The following is a 21,692-nucleotide window of genomic DNA, read 5'->3' as shown; positions in this document are numbered from 1 at the left end:
ACATTATCTGACTTCTAAAGTGACAGATGATGGGATCCCCTTAGATTCAGCCTTTGAAAGTCATATGGTACCCTAAAAATATTAGATTAATGGGAGAATATTAGATGTGGAAACAGGATTAGATAGGTAATCTGATCAAGGTAAAAACAACAACATGAAAAAAGAAAAAGATATAGAATCAGGACACAGTAATTGGAGACTGCAGGAATAGCATAAGGATTAAAGGTATTGCAGAGATTGAAATGAGAAGTGTACTGGACACCTTGGATGTTATTTTCCAAGACATATTAAGAGTGAGGAGAAAAGATCACTTTCATAGTGAGAAGGCAGATCTCTTTTCCTCAGGCACCCAAGTGGGCTCCACGCTAAGAGTCATGACTGTTCACCTACAATAGTGTAGAGAAACGGATAACATTTGGAGGACAATGAGGGAGAGGAGCTGAACCAATAAGGATTTTATCCAGTTCATACAAATGCTCCGAGATCTGGCATCCTGAACCCTGAAAAAGCAAAAATTGCTAAACCATGCAACTACAAATCTTAGACAGAACAACATAAGATATAAAGATTCCAAATCCCAAAGAAGGGAAATTTATGGACACGGGTATAGCAAAATTGTCTCAAGAGTAATATGAATGGGATTAAAGACATCCATTTTCCAGGTCACCAAGAAATTGCTGGAAATTAGTGAGATCAAAGAGAGCCAGAGCAGCTTAATAGATGCATCATCAAGAAAACAGTACAGATATGAGAGCAGAAAAAAAAATCAGTCTAGATCCAGAAGAACAAGATTAGTATATGGGCTAAGACATTACAATAGATAATCAATATTATAGCTCTGTGGTTATAATGACAAAGGGGTACAGTGAAATGAAAGCTGGGTTGTATAGCGTCCAAGATATTTTACTCTAGGTGGCCAAAGTATACTTAAAAGATATGACATTATAGTTCCCTTATTTTGTAACATACACCACCCTAGATTAATAACAAAGTTACAGAAGAAGCAGATCTTCCCTGTCACAATAAGTTTGAGGGAGTTACAACAAACATTCCAAAATGTGCATTAATTGAAGGGCAATCTATGGTTGAAAACTTTAGGACTAGGTAAACTCAAAGTTGGTATAATAATCTCACAATATCCAATGCTATAAAAGGTGTTTGATATGATTAAGTAAGGCAGAACATCTTTTTAAAAAAAAAGTCTCACCTTAGTCAAGATCTACACTCTCAGATATATGCACTCAGAAATACACTTCTCTTTACAAATCAGCTTTTTAGGGATTTAGGAAGTTTTAGTGAACATATTATAGAAGAAATTTATAATAAGGTGTTTAACCCCACTTTGTATCAATTGCATGTATACAGAGTGTTCCGATACAAGTTCAAATTTGTTGCATCTCTTAAAAAAATAGACTAGTATGTGCCTAGTGGGAGCTGAATCTGGATGTCAAGGACTATATATATATACACTATTCTTTTTCTCATGAATATTACTGAACAATGGATATGATTTTTCATTTTCAGGACTGTGACTAATTTGATCAGAAATTTGTCTGGGGGGTATAACTTGTTCTGTTCATATCCCTGTGCATTTCAGATAAAAGACTCTGACTTTGTGGAAAAAACAAAAGACCTGGCAGTTGCATGGAGCTTTGATGTATGACTCCCTTAAAATTCAAGATCTGGAAGAAAATGTTTAGCAATATATAGACAAAACTGATAAAGAAAGTATCAATGAAAGTGTTCTCCGAGATGCTGGAAAGGCAGTAATGAGGGGATCCTTATAAATAAAGCATCCTACCTCAAAAAGGTGAGAGGTCTTGAAGAGAGTTTAGTTCAAGAACTTTCTGTTTTGGAAGGTAGACATAAATCTACAGGATCTAAAATAGTATAAGAAAATAAATTAGGAGAGGGAAGATAAACCTGTTAAAAACAGGTAAGCTGAGCAAACACTTATATATTAAACAAAAATATTATGAAAAATGCAATAAATTTGATAGGCTTTTAGCTAGAAAGTCTTTTTTTTTAAAAAAACAACCTAATAGGATAAGTCAGCTATCCCTTTGATTGAAAATAAAAAGGGAGATTTATTAATTGGCATCACACATAAGACTGAAACATGTACTAACTTTTTGTATGATTCGTATGGTTCAGAAAATGCAAATCCTGAACAGCTCCCAGAAGATGATATGGTAGCTCTTGGAAAATTGCTACCAAGGAAATCAAAATTATAATAAAGAATTTAAAATCCTGTAAAGCTGGTGAGTTTTCTACAGAATGTTATAGAGCTGAAAAGCAAGTATTGGTCCCTTCTTAAAACTGAATTATTTTGGGTATATCACAGGGGAACAAAATTTCAGGTTCATGGGAAGAAGCAAAAACTGTGGTTATTCCTAAAAAAAGAAAAGTCTCTTGCCAACTGTGAATCACACAGACCTGCACAGGTACTGGAGTGTGGTGTTCAGAAGGTGCTGCACCCCCTGACTTGAAGTAGTTTCCATTAAGCCAGTTTGGTTCAATGGCTCTCAGCATCCCTTCTACAAAAATTGTTCCAACACCTCTGCAGATCTATTTCTTTCATTAATATGGCTGCTAAAATAATGCCAGACATATGGAGATATTCTTATCTCATAGACCTGGAAGGAACCTTCAGGATGCCACCAAGTCCAGTCCCCCAGCCTCACAGCAGGACCCATCACCATCCCTAACAGATTTATTCATTCTTATAAAATATATTTGCCCCATATATGTAAATGGCCCTGTCAAGAATTGAACTCACTATACTGGGTTTAGCAGGTCAATGCTCGAACCACTGATCTAGTCCTATCCCCAAGAAGAGATGCACCAAACATACAGCTTGAAACCATGACCCTGAGATTAAGACTCTCATGCTCCACCAGCTGAGGTAGCCAACATAACAGCAAACAGTTTGAGCATCATCTTGTCCAAATCATTTCACTCTTCAAGCTGATTTAAAAAAAAAAACCCTTTAAAATTGATTCACAGTTTTGCTGCATGCTGCTTTTTTTATATTCTGAGAAAACCTTCAACCACCTGCAGTGGAAGTATGTTGGGCAGAGTTTGGTAAGGTTAGGTTGAAAATCAGGTTTATAGAAGCATCTCAGCCCTTATATAGTTGTCCTCAAGCATCTGTCTTGGTTAACAGTCATCTATCCCTTTCTTTTAGTTCAGGAGAAGGCTGCAAGATTGGATTAGCCTCCTAGTCTCCTGTTCCACTTTGAAGTGCCCACAGCTACATGCATGCAGGCATGTTGAAGTCTGACACTTTGAAGCTGCTGTGGGGGAGAATTAGCCTAATGAAGTGCTGCATATTCATCCCATCACCCTGATTAACATGCCCCCTTCAAAGCTGGGGACAAGTGTAGACCCAGCCAATAACTTTGTATAACGACGACTTGTTACATTTATTTGTCTCTAAAAATTAGAGATTGTTTGATATTAGAATTTGGGAAGGAAATTGCAGGAAGTGATATCAAGAGAAATGGTGGTCAATTATGTAAATTAAATGGGTAAAAAAATCTTTGAAATATTTAGAAATAAACACGTTGGCGGAAAACATGATTTAAAAATCAACTTACACTTCAACATAGAAAAGTAATACAGGAATAGAATATGAAATTACTTGGTCAGGTAGAATAGCCTCAGTACAGATAAATATCATCACAATGTTGCTATTTGTGTTTGAGTGCATCCCTGCATACCCCATGCAACCCCATACAACATGAAAATCAAAGAATTTGGTATTAAAAATTTATATGAAACAAAAGAGAAAGAGCAAGTTCTAAAGTTCTGTCTACCCCTACAAAGTATGGTGGACTAACTTTTCTTAATATGGCTCATTTTTACTACCCACCACAACTAAAATGTGATTGACTGAGTTAATAACAGATTACTTACACAGATACAATTATTTCACTGTAACTGTTGGGTAAATAAGGAATTTAGGTCATCAATATTATATTATTTGTAAATAACTAAATCCACCTATTAATGCAGAAAACCTAAGCAGTTTTTTGCCACTTTTAAAAAATTCCCATTTTTGAGGCTCTCTCCCTTAAATACTTTCATTCAGAATCAGGAATTATTCCCCAGGTTCCTACTGAATGGGTAAGAGCTGAGATTACACAATTTGGACAGACGTCCTGAATCCTGATTTGAAATCATACCAGGCAGCATGTACCCAAAGTCCCATATTTCTAATATTTACAAGACAAACATTTTATTGTGGAATCTGGATACAAGGCAGCTCTTTAAGAGATAGAGCCTGTAAAGGGAGGCCTTCTATCCATATCTGAGGAGGCAATCCAGGAGCAAGATGGAACAAAAATCTGCAATTTGTAAAGTATATGCCATTTAGACTGACAAACGGTGGTACGAAAACAACCCAGTTTAAAAAAAATGGGAGAGGTATTCGGATACAAACAAACAAAAACCCTTCATCTGAATGAGTGAATTTTTATATTGAAAAAGGAATAGGCACCTTCAATTTTTATAGCTCAAACATTTTCTACGTAAATTGTTTGATGGCATTTGGCGCCAGTTAACATTGATATTTAAACTTTGGCTGGAAGATAGACACTTTGTTGGAAGAGCTGTGAAGAAAAGGGAACTTGCTTGCACAAGTGGTGGTCATCCCCTGAAATTAGATTACTTTTTGAGACACTTTCATTATTATTCTTAGGAGACAGGGTTAAACAGTCCTGGGACTCACTTCTAATTTATATCTAATGTTCCTAATATTCGTGCTTCTAGGTTTCAGCAAGCCCCTGGCAGGGGTCAGAAGAGATTTTTCCTCTTCTTGTGAGTTTTCTGGGAAGGTTTGTTTAGTTTTTGCTTTTCTCTCCGTCCTCTCAACTTTTAGGGGTGGCCACATGGAATATGTTATGTAAAATAAAAGTTCTCCTCATTTTAAAAAATTCCACTGGTTTCTAGACAAAGGCACAGATATTCTGTTACCCTGGAATAAAGAGCAGGATAAATAGGGTAACAGAATGGCTGGCCAACTACAAAAGCAGCTTCTTCTATCTTGGTGTTCACACCTCCACATCCGCTGCTGGAAGAGGGTCACATCCTACCTGATTGACTTGACCTTGTCAACTCTAGCCTTCCTCTTGATTGGTACTCCTTCCTTTTTATAAACTTGTACAATTAGACCTGCCTCTGGAATCTCCACTCCAACGCATGACCAAGTGGGTCTTCACCCACGAAAGATTATGATCCAAAAAATCTGTTAGTCTATAAGGTGCTACAGGACTTGTTTTTGTGGATACAGAGTAACATGGATACCCCTCTGACAGGTTAACAAGATCTTAAGCAGGTATCAATCCCTGTGTCATGAATATGATTAAATGATAGGACTAAGCAAAAGTCACCTCCCAGAATGCAAGTCAACACCACACCAATCCATTTCTGTTGTGGACGCATTCTTCCAATCCTGGCCAGAGAGTTTTGTCACGGATCAGCCTAGCTTGTTTTCCATCTGCCCTACAGTCATTTGTGGTCTTTGCTATACAGTAACTAATACAAGTTGTCTACCTCCTCTCTTGACTGTGGATGATGCCCACACATCTCATTTTGCATCATTCATTGCCTGCACTACTCAACTCTATGCACTTTCTACTCCTCATATGGTATGTGATCTTACAAATTTGCCTTTCCATTGGTCTCAGCGTGACAGGAAATTTTTCTTCCTCCACTCTTGTCATTGATCAGCTTTTTGTTCTGTATAACTGCTGCCAAAGTTACAGCTGTTAAACAGTTCTTTCCGTTTCTTCATGGGCACTTCATCATCCATTACAGATGTCTTTATTTTCTTGAAACCAGTCCAATCCTCCTACTGCTGATCTCTTCAAATGAGTCGTCTCTGTTCAGCTGCTGACCCAGGTAAATGCATTTGTTGACCTCAATTTCTTTCCCATTTACAGTAATGATTCCTGTTGCTCAGTCTTCATTCTGCCTCCACTTCATCTCCAAAATGTTCACTTCCAGTCCAATATCCTGCAAAATTTTTGCAATTGCTGCAATTTGTTCTCCAGTTCTCCTGTATCCTTTGCCAACAATACACAGTCAATGAAAAGAAGTGTTAACTGTTCTACATCAATTCTAACTCTTTCTTCTCAATTCAATATCTTGAACAGTGACTGCAGTTACAGGCTGAACCTCTCTAGCCCAACAGTTTCTCCTCTGGCAACATCCATGATCCAGCATGACTTTTGTTAGCTGGAGGACTATTTATCATTGGTGTGGCCAAGTTTCCCCATAGTCCCATGAGGTTTGTTTATACCCACCAGTCCTGGTGGCATTCTGTGCTGTTATTTAGCTGTAATTTACCCCTAAATATCTTCTCTGAGCCCAGTAAGCAATGTTGGTAATGCTGCTAGACAATATTGACCTCCAGTCCTTTGGCAAATTCTCTCATTCAGCATCAGATAGGTTCAACCTGTACTGCTGCAAACAGCTTGGGTGAAATTGTTTTACTTTGTCTGACCCCGCTACATATTATAATAGTGCTCATAACACTGAATAATAATATCACTATTGAACAATTGAAATTATTTTTTTCCAGCAGGCCAAATCCAATTTCTTTGAGCACATTAAATACAGCATTAATTTCCACTGGGTCTAACTTTTTTTTGTATTCAAATGGACAAAACAAAGTTAACCAAATTGTTGAACACCCTGAGCAGAAGACAACTTGTTACCTACTTACATGTATTTCAAATCCTCCTTAATCCATCTAAGGGTGATACAGGCAAAGACCTTATACTCTTGTGAGAGTAGTGTGATAATTAGATAGCTTTTTGTTATTGATATCATTGTTTTTGATTACTTCTGTGCCTCTGGGGCACATGTCCTGTTGATGTGAATGGTGAATAATTGCATTGAAGCTGTGAAGAGAGTGTCCTCCTCTGCTTTGAGATATTTTGGCCAAATATTCACTTTTGGGCTATTTCCTTTGTTTATGTGATAAATAAAATATTAGATTTCTTCCCACATAGCATGAGAAACCTTTTTTTGCAGCCTGCTATCTTAATGTTGTATACTGATTATTGACATGCAATGAGTAGAAATCATTGTAGAATTTGGTACATATTTCATGCATCTTGCTACTTTCCGATGTCCCTTCACCACTTTCATCTTTCAGCATTTCCAGGCTAACGTGTTTCAGTCTACATATTTTTCTACCTTCTTTAGATGGTTTCTCTGTTTCCTCAACTTTTTCAGTTGTTTATTTCTAAATTCTACATAATATTTTTTTATTCTTTACGCAGATTTATGCATACAGTTTTCTGTACTCTTCATCCATTTTGCCTCTAACTTCATGTGCATCCTCCTTGCCATCAGATGCAGTTTTCTCACTGAGCCTTCAATTGCAACCCATCATTTTCAATGCCTGTGCACTCTAAGAAGCTGAGATTATCTATAAAATAAACTATTTGTAATCCCTCAATGTTCTTGTTGACCTTATACTTGAGGTCCACTCTACTCACTTGTGCAAATGTTTATTTCTTGAAGTCATTGTGAAGCCGCTGCTTGGAGAGGCAACTTCCCCAGCCTATGGCCCCACCAATACCACACCTTGCTTCACCCAGGCCATGCCTCCAGTCTGCTTAGGCCACCCCATCCCTATTGTCTCTTCCTCCTTCCCTGTCTCTGATCACTCCTACCAGCCAAATCCCTGAACCCAAATGTAGCAAATATTTACAAACTATAATCTTCTAAAACTTATTTCTAAAGAAATGGAGCATGCCTTATACTGCATGCCAGATTGTGAAGACTGGACATGCAGAAGATACTAAATTTGAAAATACTCTACAAGAGTACTAAACGTGCAAATAGAAGAATGTCAGCCACAGGTTTTTGAAGTGTGTCACAGATTTATCTGCAAAAACATTATAGTAAGGACAAGTCAGCAGTCCTGCTGAATAAAACATTAAATATTATGGAATATATCATGGAGCTCATCTCTGTTTTACATTTTCTTAATCAACATTTTGAAGCTGATTTTATATTTTAACATACTCTTAAGACTTCATAAAATAATCACTCCAGATTACTATATATTTAATGCACTGAACCAAATACATTATTTTAAATTGCTCAGAGTGGTTTAGTGTGTTCATGACAAAGTTAATTGCTTATAGAAAAAGGGAACACTAACTTATTGTGTGATTGCCATAACACTAGACACATTGATGAAATTTTACCATATGTTTATGTTAAAACACATTTCAGAAGATTTTAGGCATAACAAAGGATTTTATATATTAGTAAGGTACTACTGATTTCGGTGGAGGAATCCTTTATAAACAGTTCATTGAATAGTCAGAATTAAAGCAAGGGAAACTCATTTACCCAGCTATCTGGAAGAAAAGGAATGTTGTTCCTTTAAGGACTCTCTTGCACAGTGGGGTAAAAGGAGAGTAGGGCTAGATAGAAAGAACAGGAAGACTTTGGAAGCAAATTTATACATTATAGAAATTAAAATTAAAATGTGTATTTTAGATCAGGTGGCCTTTTGAAGAATTTAGTTTAAAAACTGTATGTCTGAAGTTCCAAGTATGTAAGGCAAAAGCTGAATAGTCTGCATCTAAAATCCATTTTTTAGAGATGTGATTTGATAAACTTCAGCAACAAATGAAAATATTTAAAGGAAATTTTAAGCTAAGGTCTCATAGGCATTGTAATGCGCATCTGTTTTTGTCATTAAATTCAGGGTTGGCAAAGGACTATTAAATTACTTCATTTACACTTAATGGCTCTTTCATGAGTTCAGTATTAGGTTGGTAAGTTTGACAAACTGGAAACTTTTTCACTTTAAAGTTAACAGATCCACTTCTGGGGAAGAGTCACCAGTCCACAAGCTGCAACAGCCAGATGTAGGAGCCTTCACGGACAGTCAGAACTGGGACAGGAAGAAGGGAAAGCCTGAGCCTTCACTTTCCTTTTGTACCTACTGCTCATGGTTGAATTGCCATTTTCATTTTGGTTTCTGGCTTCTCTTGATCCCATGTTTGTATATATCATCAGAGTATATTTTTACACACAACATACAATGGTCTGAGCCAAATGATTCACTCTCTTATTATTGTTACATCGTTGAAGATTGTTCTGTTATCTGTCACTACCTAATCAATCTAATTCACTGTGATTCCATCTGAATTTTTCCACATCCATGGCCAATGTTGATCAATTTAAAATAGCGTATTCATTCTGTGAAAATGATTTGTTTCCACAAATGAGCTAATAATTGGAAAAAATAAAACAAAACAAAAGAAGAATCCTATTTCCCCTCTACAAATACTAAACTTCACCCAATTATTCATTAAATACTTTCACAATATGGTCACAGATTTCTCTTTTTTTATCATTCCATTTTGTTGTTAATAATTTTCAAGAAGTGCTTCTGTCAAAATGTTTTTAAAGACTGATATAAAAGAAAAAGAGATTCTCCAGTGCTGAGGAAAATATTCAAAATTTAGAGGGTAAAAAATCTGGTATATTTGACAGGTCAGCTCAAACGTTTGTTTAGTGGAGCAGTGATTACGGCTGTGTCTAGACTGTGGGGAACTATTGGCAAAAAGATAAGCAAATTGTGCACAATGTGCGTATCTTTTGTGGGCAGTTGTCAGGAGAGGCTTTTCCGAAATTTGGCCCATCCACACTGGGCCAAATGTCGGAAAAAACCCTGTGGAGACATTTGTTCTTCCTTGTGGAACAAGGTGTATATAAATGTCAACAGACTGCTCCCAAATGCCAGATCTCTTATGAGAAATCTGCATTCTGGGCAAACATACTGTGTTGACAAAACTTTGACAGAAGCCTGCAGTCTAGACACAACCTAAAGGGAAGTATATTCATCTTTTTTCTTCTGGTAATACAGAGAAACAAGATGTGGCTTTAATGATCTTTTCCAGCAGGTTTTATGAGAATTAATATCCCAAAATAGCTAAGATGAAATCCTGGCACTGCCAAAGTGGACTTCAGTGGAGCCAGGACTTCACCCATCAATGGACTGTTTTAGAGCACAGGATTGCCCCCATCAGATTTCATTTGGAAGACCAAAGACTTCGTTCTCTCTGGTTGCTGAAAAGTTCCCGTCCCACTTAGCCATTTTTCAGTTTTTGAGTTTCCTGTTGTTGGAAGAGGGGAGAAACAAAAATTTTCTTTCATAATGACAGACAACAAAAAACATTCAGCAAACCAACCTAACACATCTTTAACACAAGTTAAAGGAGATGAAACAAGTTCTGCAACTTGGCTGAACTGAATAGAGCAAAAAGTGTCTAACTTATTCTAAAAAGAAGATCTCTGAAAATTTCTACCCCAATGACCTCGCCTAAAGTATTTTCTCTCACATCAATAGTGCAAATATTGCATTCAAGGTGCAAGCATCAGACAAATAACCTTTAAAACCAGGATGATCTTTCAGCAACTACTTGGGTTTTCATTTGCTTCTCAACTTCTGTACAAGATGGATAAGTCTATTTTTTGTAAGGAAACTTTGGCATGATCTTCAATGACATATGACATGCTACTATGCGCCAAAAAGATGGGGCATATAGTCACCCCCGCCCCCAACGTCAACTAGAGCAGCTTTGTTCTCAATCCCCTGAATAATTAACAACAACTCTGGCCATCAGTCATGCATTCTTTAATGGCACCTCAAGCATCAAGTGTCTCAGACACTTGCTCCCCCCAAGTAACAATAGATTTTTATTACATCAAACACTGTATGCCAAACTTGTAACTGACATAAGTGAAACTAAACAAGTCACCAGAAAGATTACCACCCAGACATGTATTGTAATAGTTCATGAGGTTTCTTTCAATCAAATACGCTTACTATGTAAATTACCAGTGTACTGGGGTGGGCAAGGGACTGGGGTAGTGTTTCATAACGTATGTGAAGATTACTGGAAATCATTTCTTTAGCAATTTTTTTTTCCTTTTACACACCAGAATAGCTGAACTGCAAAGTCTACTTTAGTAACCATTAGTGCATAACATGCCTCTCCAAGAGCAACCAAAAAGACAAACTGGATGAAACATGGAAGGAGGACACAAAATGAGGGTCTTTTTTTTTTTTTTTCTTTTTTTTTTCTTTTTTTTTTTTAAAGTGCAGGGCATTTAAAATGACACCAAGTTAATTTTTGTAGTACAATTTCCAATACCTTTATTTCATAAGATTCACAAACTAATAATTTATAAGTATAAATTATATATCCAAGTGTATGATGTTTTTGAAGAACAAGTTATAAAATTAGATCTAAATTAAGGGAGGTCCAGTGGTAAGTATCCAAAAGTGAAGTGTTTCACATGTGTGAATTTGGTGCTGTGTACACAAGTATTTGAAGGTCAGTGAATCTTTGGCATCTACAGTGGGCAGGGTCTGTATATAGTAAAACTTTATAGAAAGTTTTCTATAAAGTGATGTTTTCTATAAAGTGATGTTGCAATTAATGACAACTGCTACACTACTTTTGTCCGATTAAATCGAATAAACAAATAATCAGATTTACCACCTTTCTTCAGATACTAAATCATCATATAAAATGCTGGTTTGCAATTTAGCATGTGAAAGTTTAAAAAAAAAGTTTAGTATATGAAAGTTTAAAAAAAAATCTATTATAAATTACAGCAGAATTAAACAGTCATTCCCCATTCCGTAAGAGACCTGAAATAAGTACTGTGCCCCACACCATGTACAGCCTCCAATAACAAACAAGCTTGCACTGTTTTATTTCAGTTTTGCTTCATTTCTTCTCAAACTCTCTCTCATTGCTAATTTACCAGCAGAATGGGGGAAAAAGATATTAACCATTTAGGACCAAGTCAAAAAAGTAGACCACTTATTTTTCAAGAGCCATTTGATTAATTTATATTCTACATTCATTTATATTATGCATTCTGCATACGTTTTCTGCTTCTGCACATGCAGGACCTTCTTTCATTTCTAGACCTGTGAACTTCTAGCTCTTCTGAAGTACAGTATGAGAGAAGATGAGAGAGAGGGTGGAAGGTCCCTGGGAATTGGGGAGAGGCAGAGGAATAGGAGGTAGACTGGGGTAGGCTCCAGGCTGGAAAGAGGGTCTCCAGATTCCTAGCTGCATGTGCCAAACTTCTCTGAGTTCTGCTCCCTGATCCCAAGCTCCATGGTGGTTCCTCCAGACCCTGAGGGTCCCATTTCCATCATGCTACCCTCTTGTCTCCAGGACATGCTCAAGTTAACATGATGGTGGTGCCCCCACAATATTTCCACTATAGGAGCACTAAACTCCCACCCCTAGACAAACAGTAAACAGCACTATTAGCGATAATGAAAACTACCCCAGGATTTACCATCTATTGCTGAAATTAAACAGGTTTAGTTCTTAAGCTCACCATTTACTAGCTTGTTACACAGTAAAATTTGGGGTGAAAAGGAACATTTCCTAATCCAAAAAGAAAAACAGCCACACAATTAATTTTCAATTAAAAAATAAATTCCATTCTACATGTGATATATAGGGTTTCTGTTACAGAGGTTTATAAACTCAGCTTAGGTCTACACAGCAAAGTTATTTCAAAATAACTATCCTAGCATCTATGCAATGCAATTGCTATTTTGAAATAATTTCAAAATTGGATTTTTTTTTTTTGAAATTGGTGACCCCTCATTTTGGTCACATATACACATTTAAGATCTTCTGGTAAAAGACTGTCTGGAAGCTGTATTCCAGAGGATAGTCTTCTGGAAGAGTGTGCCCACATGTAAAACATGGTCTGAAAGAGCTACCCCTGCTTCTGGAAGAGAGCATCTACACACCTACAAACTCTCTTCCAGAAGAGCAGTCCAGGAAACCCCGCAGATGGGGTCACATGGCCAAAAACTCCTTCCAACAGTGCCAGCCATGCACCACCTTAAACAGTGTGATCCAAGTAGAATTCTCGTCATTAAATGTGTTGAATAGTACAAATCTCAGAATCAGCCCCTAAGTGTGTTTCCCATGAAAAATGTAATGAAAGAAGGTGTAACAATGTGAGTTTGGCTCCGACTATAAGACAATTTGGTATGACCACCATTTTATCTGTATTTTAATTATTTATAACCATTTATAGCACACAGAACTACGGCTGTGTCCTTCTAATGGCAAGTCACAACTAACAAATACAATTTTTTTTTAATATTGTCCATTAGAGAATTCTGGATTCTCTGTATAATTTCGCAATGAGCTTTGAAATGTGATTTTTTTCAAACAAACAACTGATTCTTTATGCTGGCTGAATTCTTCCCAAAGCTAAAAAAAAGTACTCTTTTTGATATACTGCATTAGTACTGCAAGAGTTTTACTGAAGTTTATACATGAACAACTGAGCCCACAACTTCCCAATCCAAAACCAACCTTGCTAAACATGAGAACTTTTGGTTAGTTATAATATAGACATAAAATGTATGGTCTTGGAAGACGGATTTAAAAATAACAACAGTAAAAATAAAGAAAGATAAAAAACCAGTAACTAACCCTAAACCATCAACTCACTCTCCCAAGTAGTAGCATTGTTAGAATTTTGTTATCCTAATATCTCCCAATTCTGAAATGATGTTACTTACTGGCACGAACAACGTATAATGGATGCAGAAACCAGGTTCAGAAGGAAAATATTCATCAGATACAAATCTTATCCTGATCTGGTTTCCTTTGGAGATTTGTTTGCTTGGCACAGTACTGGAACCACACCAGCGTCCTAAAATAGTGCCATCACTCGGCTCTTCTACCTCTACAAAGTCGTACCTAAAAGGAAAAGAAAAATTAAAAATTTATTGACTGATACATTTCCCATGTTTTACGCAATGTAGTCCCATTTCATTTAAAAACAACAAATTTCTCTTTTCATGCTGAAGGTATGTCACTGAAGCCAGTAATTTTAATCCTAGGTTTTTTGTCCAAGTTGCTACTGGCTTAAACACATAATAAAGTCATTCAGTGGAGTTCAAAAACAGCTTGAACCAGAGTTAGCATTTGAACAAAAGCTCTCAGTAACAAATGTTTGTTCTTTATATGGAAAACGAGGTCATCATATGGGACAGAGAGAAGGCAAATAATCATAAGAACAAAAGAAATAAAGGCTTGTTGAAATATTTTTAGTGTGATAGAGTAATTGGTATGTCCTATTTCAGTAGAAATATTTTGTAGATGACCAGTGAAGTTTAATGGCTTCTTTTACAGCTAAACAACCTTGTTTTCCTGTACCTTCACAGGAAAGAAAGTTTGCAAGGGCTTGAGATGTCATTAAGTTTGCTGTCCAGTGAACCTCTGAAGCATATTCTTAACGTAAGCCAACGAGGTATCTAATGTAATAACTCTCATGGAGTTTGTTTAGTCTTCACTCTCTCACTGCCACAAGGCATGCACTTCCATTACTCTACCCTATCTTTACTTTTGAACCACACTACATCAATGAACACCTCTGATTTCTAGCTTCTCAGACTTTCACAAAACAGCTGTAAAAGAATATTATTATTGTTCATTAAATGTATACCCCAAATAAAAAAACACAGTAAGAGACCTAACAAAGAACCACCATGGCTAAACAGCCATGTTAAAAAGGCAGTGAGAGAGAAAAGGGCAGCTTTTAAAAAGTGGAAGTCAAATCCTAGTGAGGAAAATAGAAAGGAACATAAACACTCCCAAATTAACTGTCATAATGTAGTAAGAAAAGCCAAAAAAGAGTTTGAGGAACAGCTAGCCAAAAATTCAAAAAACAATAGTAAAATGTTTTTTAAATACATTAGAAGCAGGAAGCCTGCTAAAAAAGCAGTGGGGCCCTTGGATGATAAAGATATAAAAGGAGCGATCAAGGAAGACAGTGCCATTGCGGAGCGATTAAATGATTTCTTTGCTTCAGTCTTCACGGCTGAAGATGTTACAGAGGTTCCTAAATCTGAGCCAGCCTTTTTAGGCGACAAATCTGAGGAACTCACTCAGATTGAAGTGACATTAGAGGAGGTTTTGGAATTAATTGATAAGCTGAATAGTAACAAGTCTCCAGGACCAGATGGCATTCACCCAAGGGTTCTGAAAGAACTCAAATGTGAAATTGCGGAGTTATTAACAGTGGTTTGTAACCTATCCTTTAAATCCACTTTGGTACCAAATGACTGGAAGACGGCCAATATAACACCAATATTTAAAAAAGGCTCTAGAGGAGATCCTGGCAATTATAGACCGATAAGTTTAACATCAGTACCAGGTAAATTAGTAGAAACACTAGTAAAGAGTAAAATTGCAAGGCACATAGAAGAGCACGAATTGTTGGGCAAAAGTCAGCATGGTTTCTGCAGAGGGAAGTCGTGTCTGTCTAATCTATTAGAATTCTTTGAAGGGGTTAATAAACATGCGGACAAGGGGCACCCAGTGGACATAATATACCTAGATTTCCAGAAAGCCTTTGACACGGTCCCACACCAAAGGCTTTTATGTAAATTAGGTGGTCATGGGATAGGAGGAAAGGTCCTTTCATGGATCGGAAATTGGTTAAAAGACAGAAAACAAAGGGTTGGAATAAATGGTAAATTTTCACAATGGAGGGGGGTAACTAGTGGTGTTCCCCAGGGCTCAGTCCTGGGACCGATCCTGTTCAACTTGTTCATCAATGATCTAGAAAATGAGGTAAGCAGTGAGGTGGCAAAGTTTGCAGATGACACCAAGTTGTTCAGGACAGTCAAAAGCAAAAGGGATTGTGAAGAACTACAAGGAGATCTCAGCAAACTGAGTGATTGGGCAGCAAAATGGCAAATGAAATTTAATGTGGGTAAGTGTAAGGTAATGCATGTTGGAAAAAATAACCCAAATTACACGTACTACATGATGGGGTCAAATTTAGCTACGACAGATCAGGAAAGGGATCTTGGAGTTATAGTGGATAGTTCTCTGAAGACATCCACGCAGTGTGCAGCGGCAGTTAGTAAGGCAAATAGGATGTTAGGAATTATTAAAAAAGGGATCGATAATAAGACAAAAGATATCATACTTCCCCTATATAAAACTATGGTACGCCCACATCTCGAGTACTGCGTGCAGATGTGGTCTCCTCACCTCAAAAAAGATATATTGGCATTAGAAAAGGTTCAGAAAAGGGCGACTAAGATGATTAGGGGCTTGGAAAGGGTCCCATATGGGGAGAGGCTAGAGAGACTGGGACTTTTCAGTTTGGAAAAGAGGCGATTGAGGGGCGATATGATAGAGGTATATAAAATCATGAATGGTGTGGAGAAAGTGAATATAGAAAAATTATTTACCTTTTCCCATAATACAAGAACTAGGGGACACCAAATGAAATTGATGGGTAGTAGGTTCAAAACTAATAAAAGGAAATTTTTCTTCACACAGCGCACAGTCAACCTGTGGAACTCCTTGCCCGAGGAGGCTGTGAAGGCCAGGACTCTATTAGGGTTTAAAAAAGAGCTTGATAAATTTTTGCAGGTCAGGTCCATAAATGGCTATTAGCCAGGGATAAAGTATGGTGCCCTAGCCTTCATAACAAGGGCAGGAGATGGATGGCAGGAGATAAATCACTTGTCTTCTGTTCTCCTTCTCTGGGGCACCTGGCATTGGCCACCGTCGGCAGATGGGATGCTGGGCTTGATGGACCTTTGGTCTGACCCAGTATGGCCATTCTTATGTTCTTATGTTCTTATGTTCATGGGAGTCTGAACAACTAGAGTTAAATGTGACAATTCTGGTTAGTTTTCCCTTTGCTGCAGCTTGTGTATCACTACACAATGACAGAGGCACTAGGGTTGCACAGCTGGTGACGTGTGAAGGCAGCACTGATACTGAAACTTACAGATGCCTTTGGAAGATTCTATTCACAGCCATAAGGGAGAGAGTCGGTGACAGTAGTTTAGGTAAATAGGAAATGATAATTTAGATTTTGAAAACAATGGTTACAGATGCCTAGAAGATAGATTCACATTCTCAAACAAATATATACACAAACACACACAAAACACGTTTTTCAAAGCAACCTGAATTGTTAAATCATCGAGTTTAATTCCTTTCTTGAAAACAAATAGAACTACCCACAACTGTAACTAATACTCTGATATTTAAAAAAGAAACCGACACATTTCCAAATAAAACATTGTTCAATGTGAAAATCATTAATCATTTTCCCTTAAAGTTTTCTGTATTTTTTCCAGTAAACTTACTCTCTGTAATTATTCTAAGTTTCCTAGCTAGACAGCAAGCAATAAATACTTGTGTTGCAAGTCTGAGCATGTCAGGCTTTATATATTGCCCTATATTATATAAAGGACCAGTATTTTTCCATTTAAGTAAAAAATGAATACAATGAACACATTAAAATGTACTGTATTCACAAGATATTACTGACATGTACTTAACATTTTCAATCTTCACTGAAATTATGATATATAAATTGAACAACTCTAAACCAGCACCCTCAGGACTTGACTGGTGTCAAACCATCAAATTTGCCAGATCATGGGAGGACAATATTGCCTAGCTGCATTACCAACATTTGGGGTAAAGAAAAGCACAGAACTCAGAGCCAGGACTTTTGGCTGTAAACAAACTTTATGGGACCACTGGAAACTTGGCCACACTCATAATAAGTGGACCTCTGGCTAGCTAAAATCATTCCAGACCACGGATGTTTCTAGACCAGAGGGGTAAACCTGTATTAATTGTTTTATCATTGTTTTTAATTATTTTTCAAACCAGAATCATATACTTATATTACCTAATTAATTAATTCATGAAAATTTTTCTCATCTGATCACGTGTGTGTTAGTATGAACAAAATGTGTACGTAAAAGTACTAGAGCCTTTGGGATTTGAGAATATGTTTTGATTTGCTGTTTAAGCTCAATGTATAAGTTTTTAAGAGCGTTTATTTGTAGTATATAGCCTCAGCTAGACAAGAAAAGAAAGAAGCCACCTCTTCTTTTGTTTCATGGAATGTAAATAAAAATGTGTTGTGTTATATTTATTGAATTCAGGCTCAACAGGATTGGATGTCAGACATACTACTGTCACCAGTGTTTCTATGAAATTTATGCACTTTTTTCTTTTGCACCTTCCAAACTCCAGGCATGGTAGGGGTAAAAGCACAATTCAATTTCCATAGCTTTAAACCTAGAGCTTTTAAAATGAAAACTAATAACTCAGCTAGCTCTAAGGATCTGTCTAGCATATAAAAGCCAGGAGTGAGAATTGTGACTCATATTCAAAATAGGCCCAGATAAGATAAGAAAGTTCATCTTTGGCTCACTTTTATATTCAGTTTCTGTCTTCTCAATCTTTGTACACGTTATTTGAAAACAAGCTTCTGTTGCAACTACTGTACTTATAATTCAGCATATGTATTGCTAAAAATAACCTCATTGACCCTGAGTTTTAAACACTCAAAAGAAGCTTGATACAAAGAGATCACATGCAAGTGAAAAATAACAACAAACTCAGTAACCGTCTGAAAAGTGGAAACCTATATGTCCCCAGATGACTATTCTTGAGACACTGCAATCCTTATAATGCACTTACTAATACACTGTCCTGCAGTGTGCACAACTGCCCAAATCACTATTTAAAAGGATTTACTAAACCTATTTTATGAGCCAATTAAACACAACTTTCTCACAGCAACATGATACAGTCCATACAGCACTAAGTGGTTTATAATGATTACTCCCTTTCTGTAACTTCTCCCCGGGGGCCTATAGAGGGTTTATGTTCAACAAACAAATCTGGTGTTCTAGACAGAATTTCTGCTCTCATACAGGAGTCTACAAGCTGTAAATATCAGTTTCTTACTGTTGAACACAACGGTAAGGAGGTTTCTATATAAAATAGGTACTGCACAATTTAAAAGGGAGAATCTTTACACAGTCACTCTCCATCAGTGGAAAAACAGCATGTTTCCCAGACATACCAAAATTCTGTCAATAACTTTATCCCAGTCAGTTATCTAAGCCAACTCTTTGGACAGAGTCCGCCAAATGCATCAGATCTGTTTCTCAAAAATCTTAGCAATGCACATGTCGACTGGAGCCTAAACTTGCTGTGAAAGATAACAAAACAAAACATTTGGGGAGTCTCTCTCATTACAGACCTACACTGCACTTGGATGGTTTGCAAAACTGAGCCTTCATGTGACAATGCTGAACAGTAGCAGCAGCAAAATCCACAGCTAGCCAAAACTAGACTTTCCTATTTAGAGATCGATCAGTCAAAACTGAGCAGGGACTAACAACAAATAAGTCATTTCACATTTTCCAATAAAAATATGAAAATGATTTATACACTAAATAATCATTTGCCTTTAAATAAAATGCCTTTCCAGTTTTCTTCTGCTATATAAAAACCAGATCAAGACTGAACAGTCTTCAGCACTATAATTAATTGTAGTACTAGCACAGCACTTTATATTTTCTATTTTATATTGTCATGTTTGGCCAAGCAAAATAAGGTTCCACCGTGGACTTAATGGCATGTATGGCTTTAATGGCCGTCTTCTTTGCAGTGTGATAACTATTAAACAACACATCTGATCAATTCCAATCTTACAGAGTGGCTACGTCTACATGTGCCCCAAACTTCGAAATGGCCACGCAAATGGCCATTTCGAAGTTTACTAATGAAGCGCTGAAATGCATATTCAGCGCTTCATTAGCATGCGGGCGGCCGCGGCACTTCGAAATTGATGCGGCTCGCCGCCACCCGGCTCGTCCAGATGGGGCTCCTTTTCGAAAGGACCCCACCTACTTCGAAGTCCCCTTATTCCCATGGGACTTCAATTTCGAAGTGCTGCGGCCGCCCGCATGCTAATGAAGCGCTGAATATGCATTTCAGCGCTTCATTAGTAAACTTCGAAATGGCCATTTGCGTGGCCATTTTGAAGTTTGGGGCACATGTAGACACGGCCAGTATGTTCTAGGAACCAATGGGCTAAGACAGCATTTTTTATGGGGGAGGGGGATAAGCAGAACATACAGAACTCCTGGAATGTGGCAGAAGATGAACGGAGAGGGCGGAGGTTCCGGGCTCCTGACATGGTGGAAAAGGTAGATGGGGCGGTGAATGATTGCTAGCTGTAATGTACCTTTCAGCATGCATTCTACCAATCCACAATCTTCCCCCGAGAATAAAATATGTTAACCCACAAAACAGATACACTGTTTCTTGTGTCTTTAAGCAGGATATAAAAAAAGAAAAAAAATACAATAACTCAATCCTAGAAAGCTACAATAATATACATGTAAGAACTGCTACCATCATGAGTAAAAGTGCACTTTGTTCAAACCTGGAAGAGGGTGAAAATACAGGGAGAAATTCCTACCTTTGTAGAAGTAGGAAACCTGGGTGCTGAGAATTTTAAGAAATGTGAGGAACACTGTTCCAAACAATATCAACACAGTTCAAAATGACTGTAAAAGCTCTCCTTCCAGCTAGCCTCTTTTTGTGAAAAGGTGCCTAAAAACAGTTTGCATTCCAGCTGCTGATGAGAGCAGCTGTGTAGTGTTCTTGGCCTCGCTCTCCTTCCCTCTATATGGACTTGGCGGGGCTTTGCACTAGGTCAGAGGGAACTCTTTTAGGACATCATTACGGATTATGCAGCTGCTGGAAAAGAGACAAGCTGTGCTTATCAAATTACAATTGTGACTATTGTATCTTCTTTTAAATAAAAATGTAATAATGGTTTCTCGACATCAGCGATTTGAGCTGAAAGAAATTTCCAGAATGGTATCCCTATAGCGATTGATATACTACATGTGCTCCAATACCTAGTAGCAACATGCAGCCAAGTCAAACCTGATAAAAAACGAACACAAACTCTTTCATAATTGAAAAATGCTGTTAAACTTATACATTCCCAGCAGTGAATATTACATGCTGCCTACATAGCAGACGTGTGGCAATGAAAAACAATATATCTGTGTTTACCGTGAAAGTAGTGATACGCATTGGCGTAATCCAAAGACTAAGAACATGTTTTGCTGCTGTTCAACAGATGTGTATAGAGATTTCTGATATGAATTAGCAACAATGTACTGCCAGTTCTACCATGATCCAAGTTAAATTATTTCAGTCCAGAGTGTGCAACGCTGGTCATCCGAAATTGGCTTGTTGAAATGTAGACTCATTTACAGATCTGTCAAGCGTTTGCCCAGTGTCATCTATTAACTGTAGTGTTTCCTGAGACTAATTCATTGTGGGACCCATCATTCTAAAATGACTGGTTTTATATTATCTAGAAAGACACCCTTTACAAAGAATGATATAGTCTTTGCATTTCACATGAACAGAAGTAGTAAGGGGCTAATTTTCCTCTCACGTTCACTGCCAATTTAAATCATGGTCTTACATTAGTATAAAGTGAAAGGAGAAACAGGCCACAACAAATATCCACTCTTCAAATAATTGAACTGGCAAAACAGATGCACATTCATTCACCAAACACTCTTTGGTCTTACAGACCCCCTTTTCATTTTTTTCCCCCCCAGAATCTGCTTTAGCCAAGGCATCACTTGCAGCTGCAGCCTCTACATCTTGCTCAGTACATCTCACTGCTAAAAACCATGGCTTTAATATAAGATTCAAGAATGTTTATCTTCATCTAACAGCTCTTAGAATCTCAGCAACACATTTCAGTGCTGGCTGATGGTG

General features: G+C 37.4%; 1 protein-coding gene across 1 annotated transcript in view; it reads right to left on the bottom strand.

Annotated features, from left to right (window-relative positions):
• The window catches only part of PDGFC (platelet derived growth factor C), a 239,377-nt gene that overhangs the window by 68,020 nt on the left and 149,665 nt on the right, over positions 1 to 21,692 (bottom strand). The window contains exon 3 of the mRNA XM_074993135.1: positions 13,616 to 13,796. Coding sequence (XP_074849236.1) covers positions 13,616 to 13,796 — 181 coding nt within the window. The remainder of the gene's footprint in view (positions 1 to 13,615; positions 13,797 to 21,692) is intronic.

Source organism: Carettochelys insculpta, chromosome 4, assembly GCF_033958435.1.
Source record: "Carettochelys insculpta isolate YL-2023 chromosome 4, ASM3395843v1, whole genome shotgun sequence".
NCBI lineage: Eukaryota > Metazoa > Chordata > Testudines > Carettochelyidae > Carettochelys > Carettochelys insculpta.
This window is presented reverse-complemented; position numbering and strand designations above follow the sequence as displayed.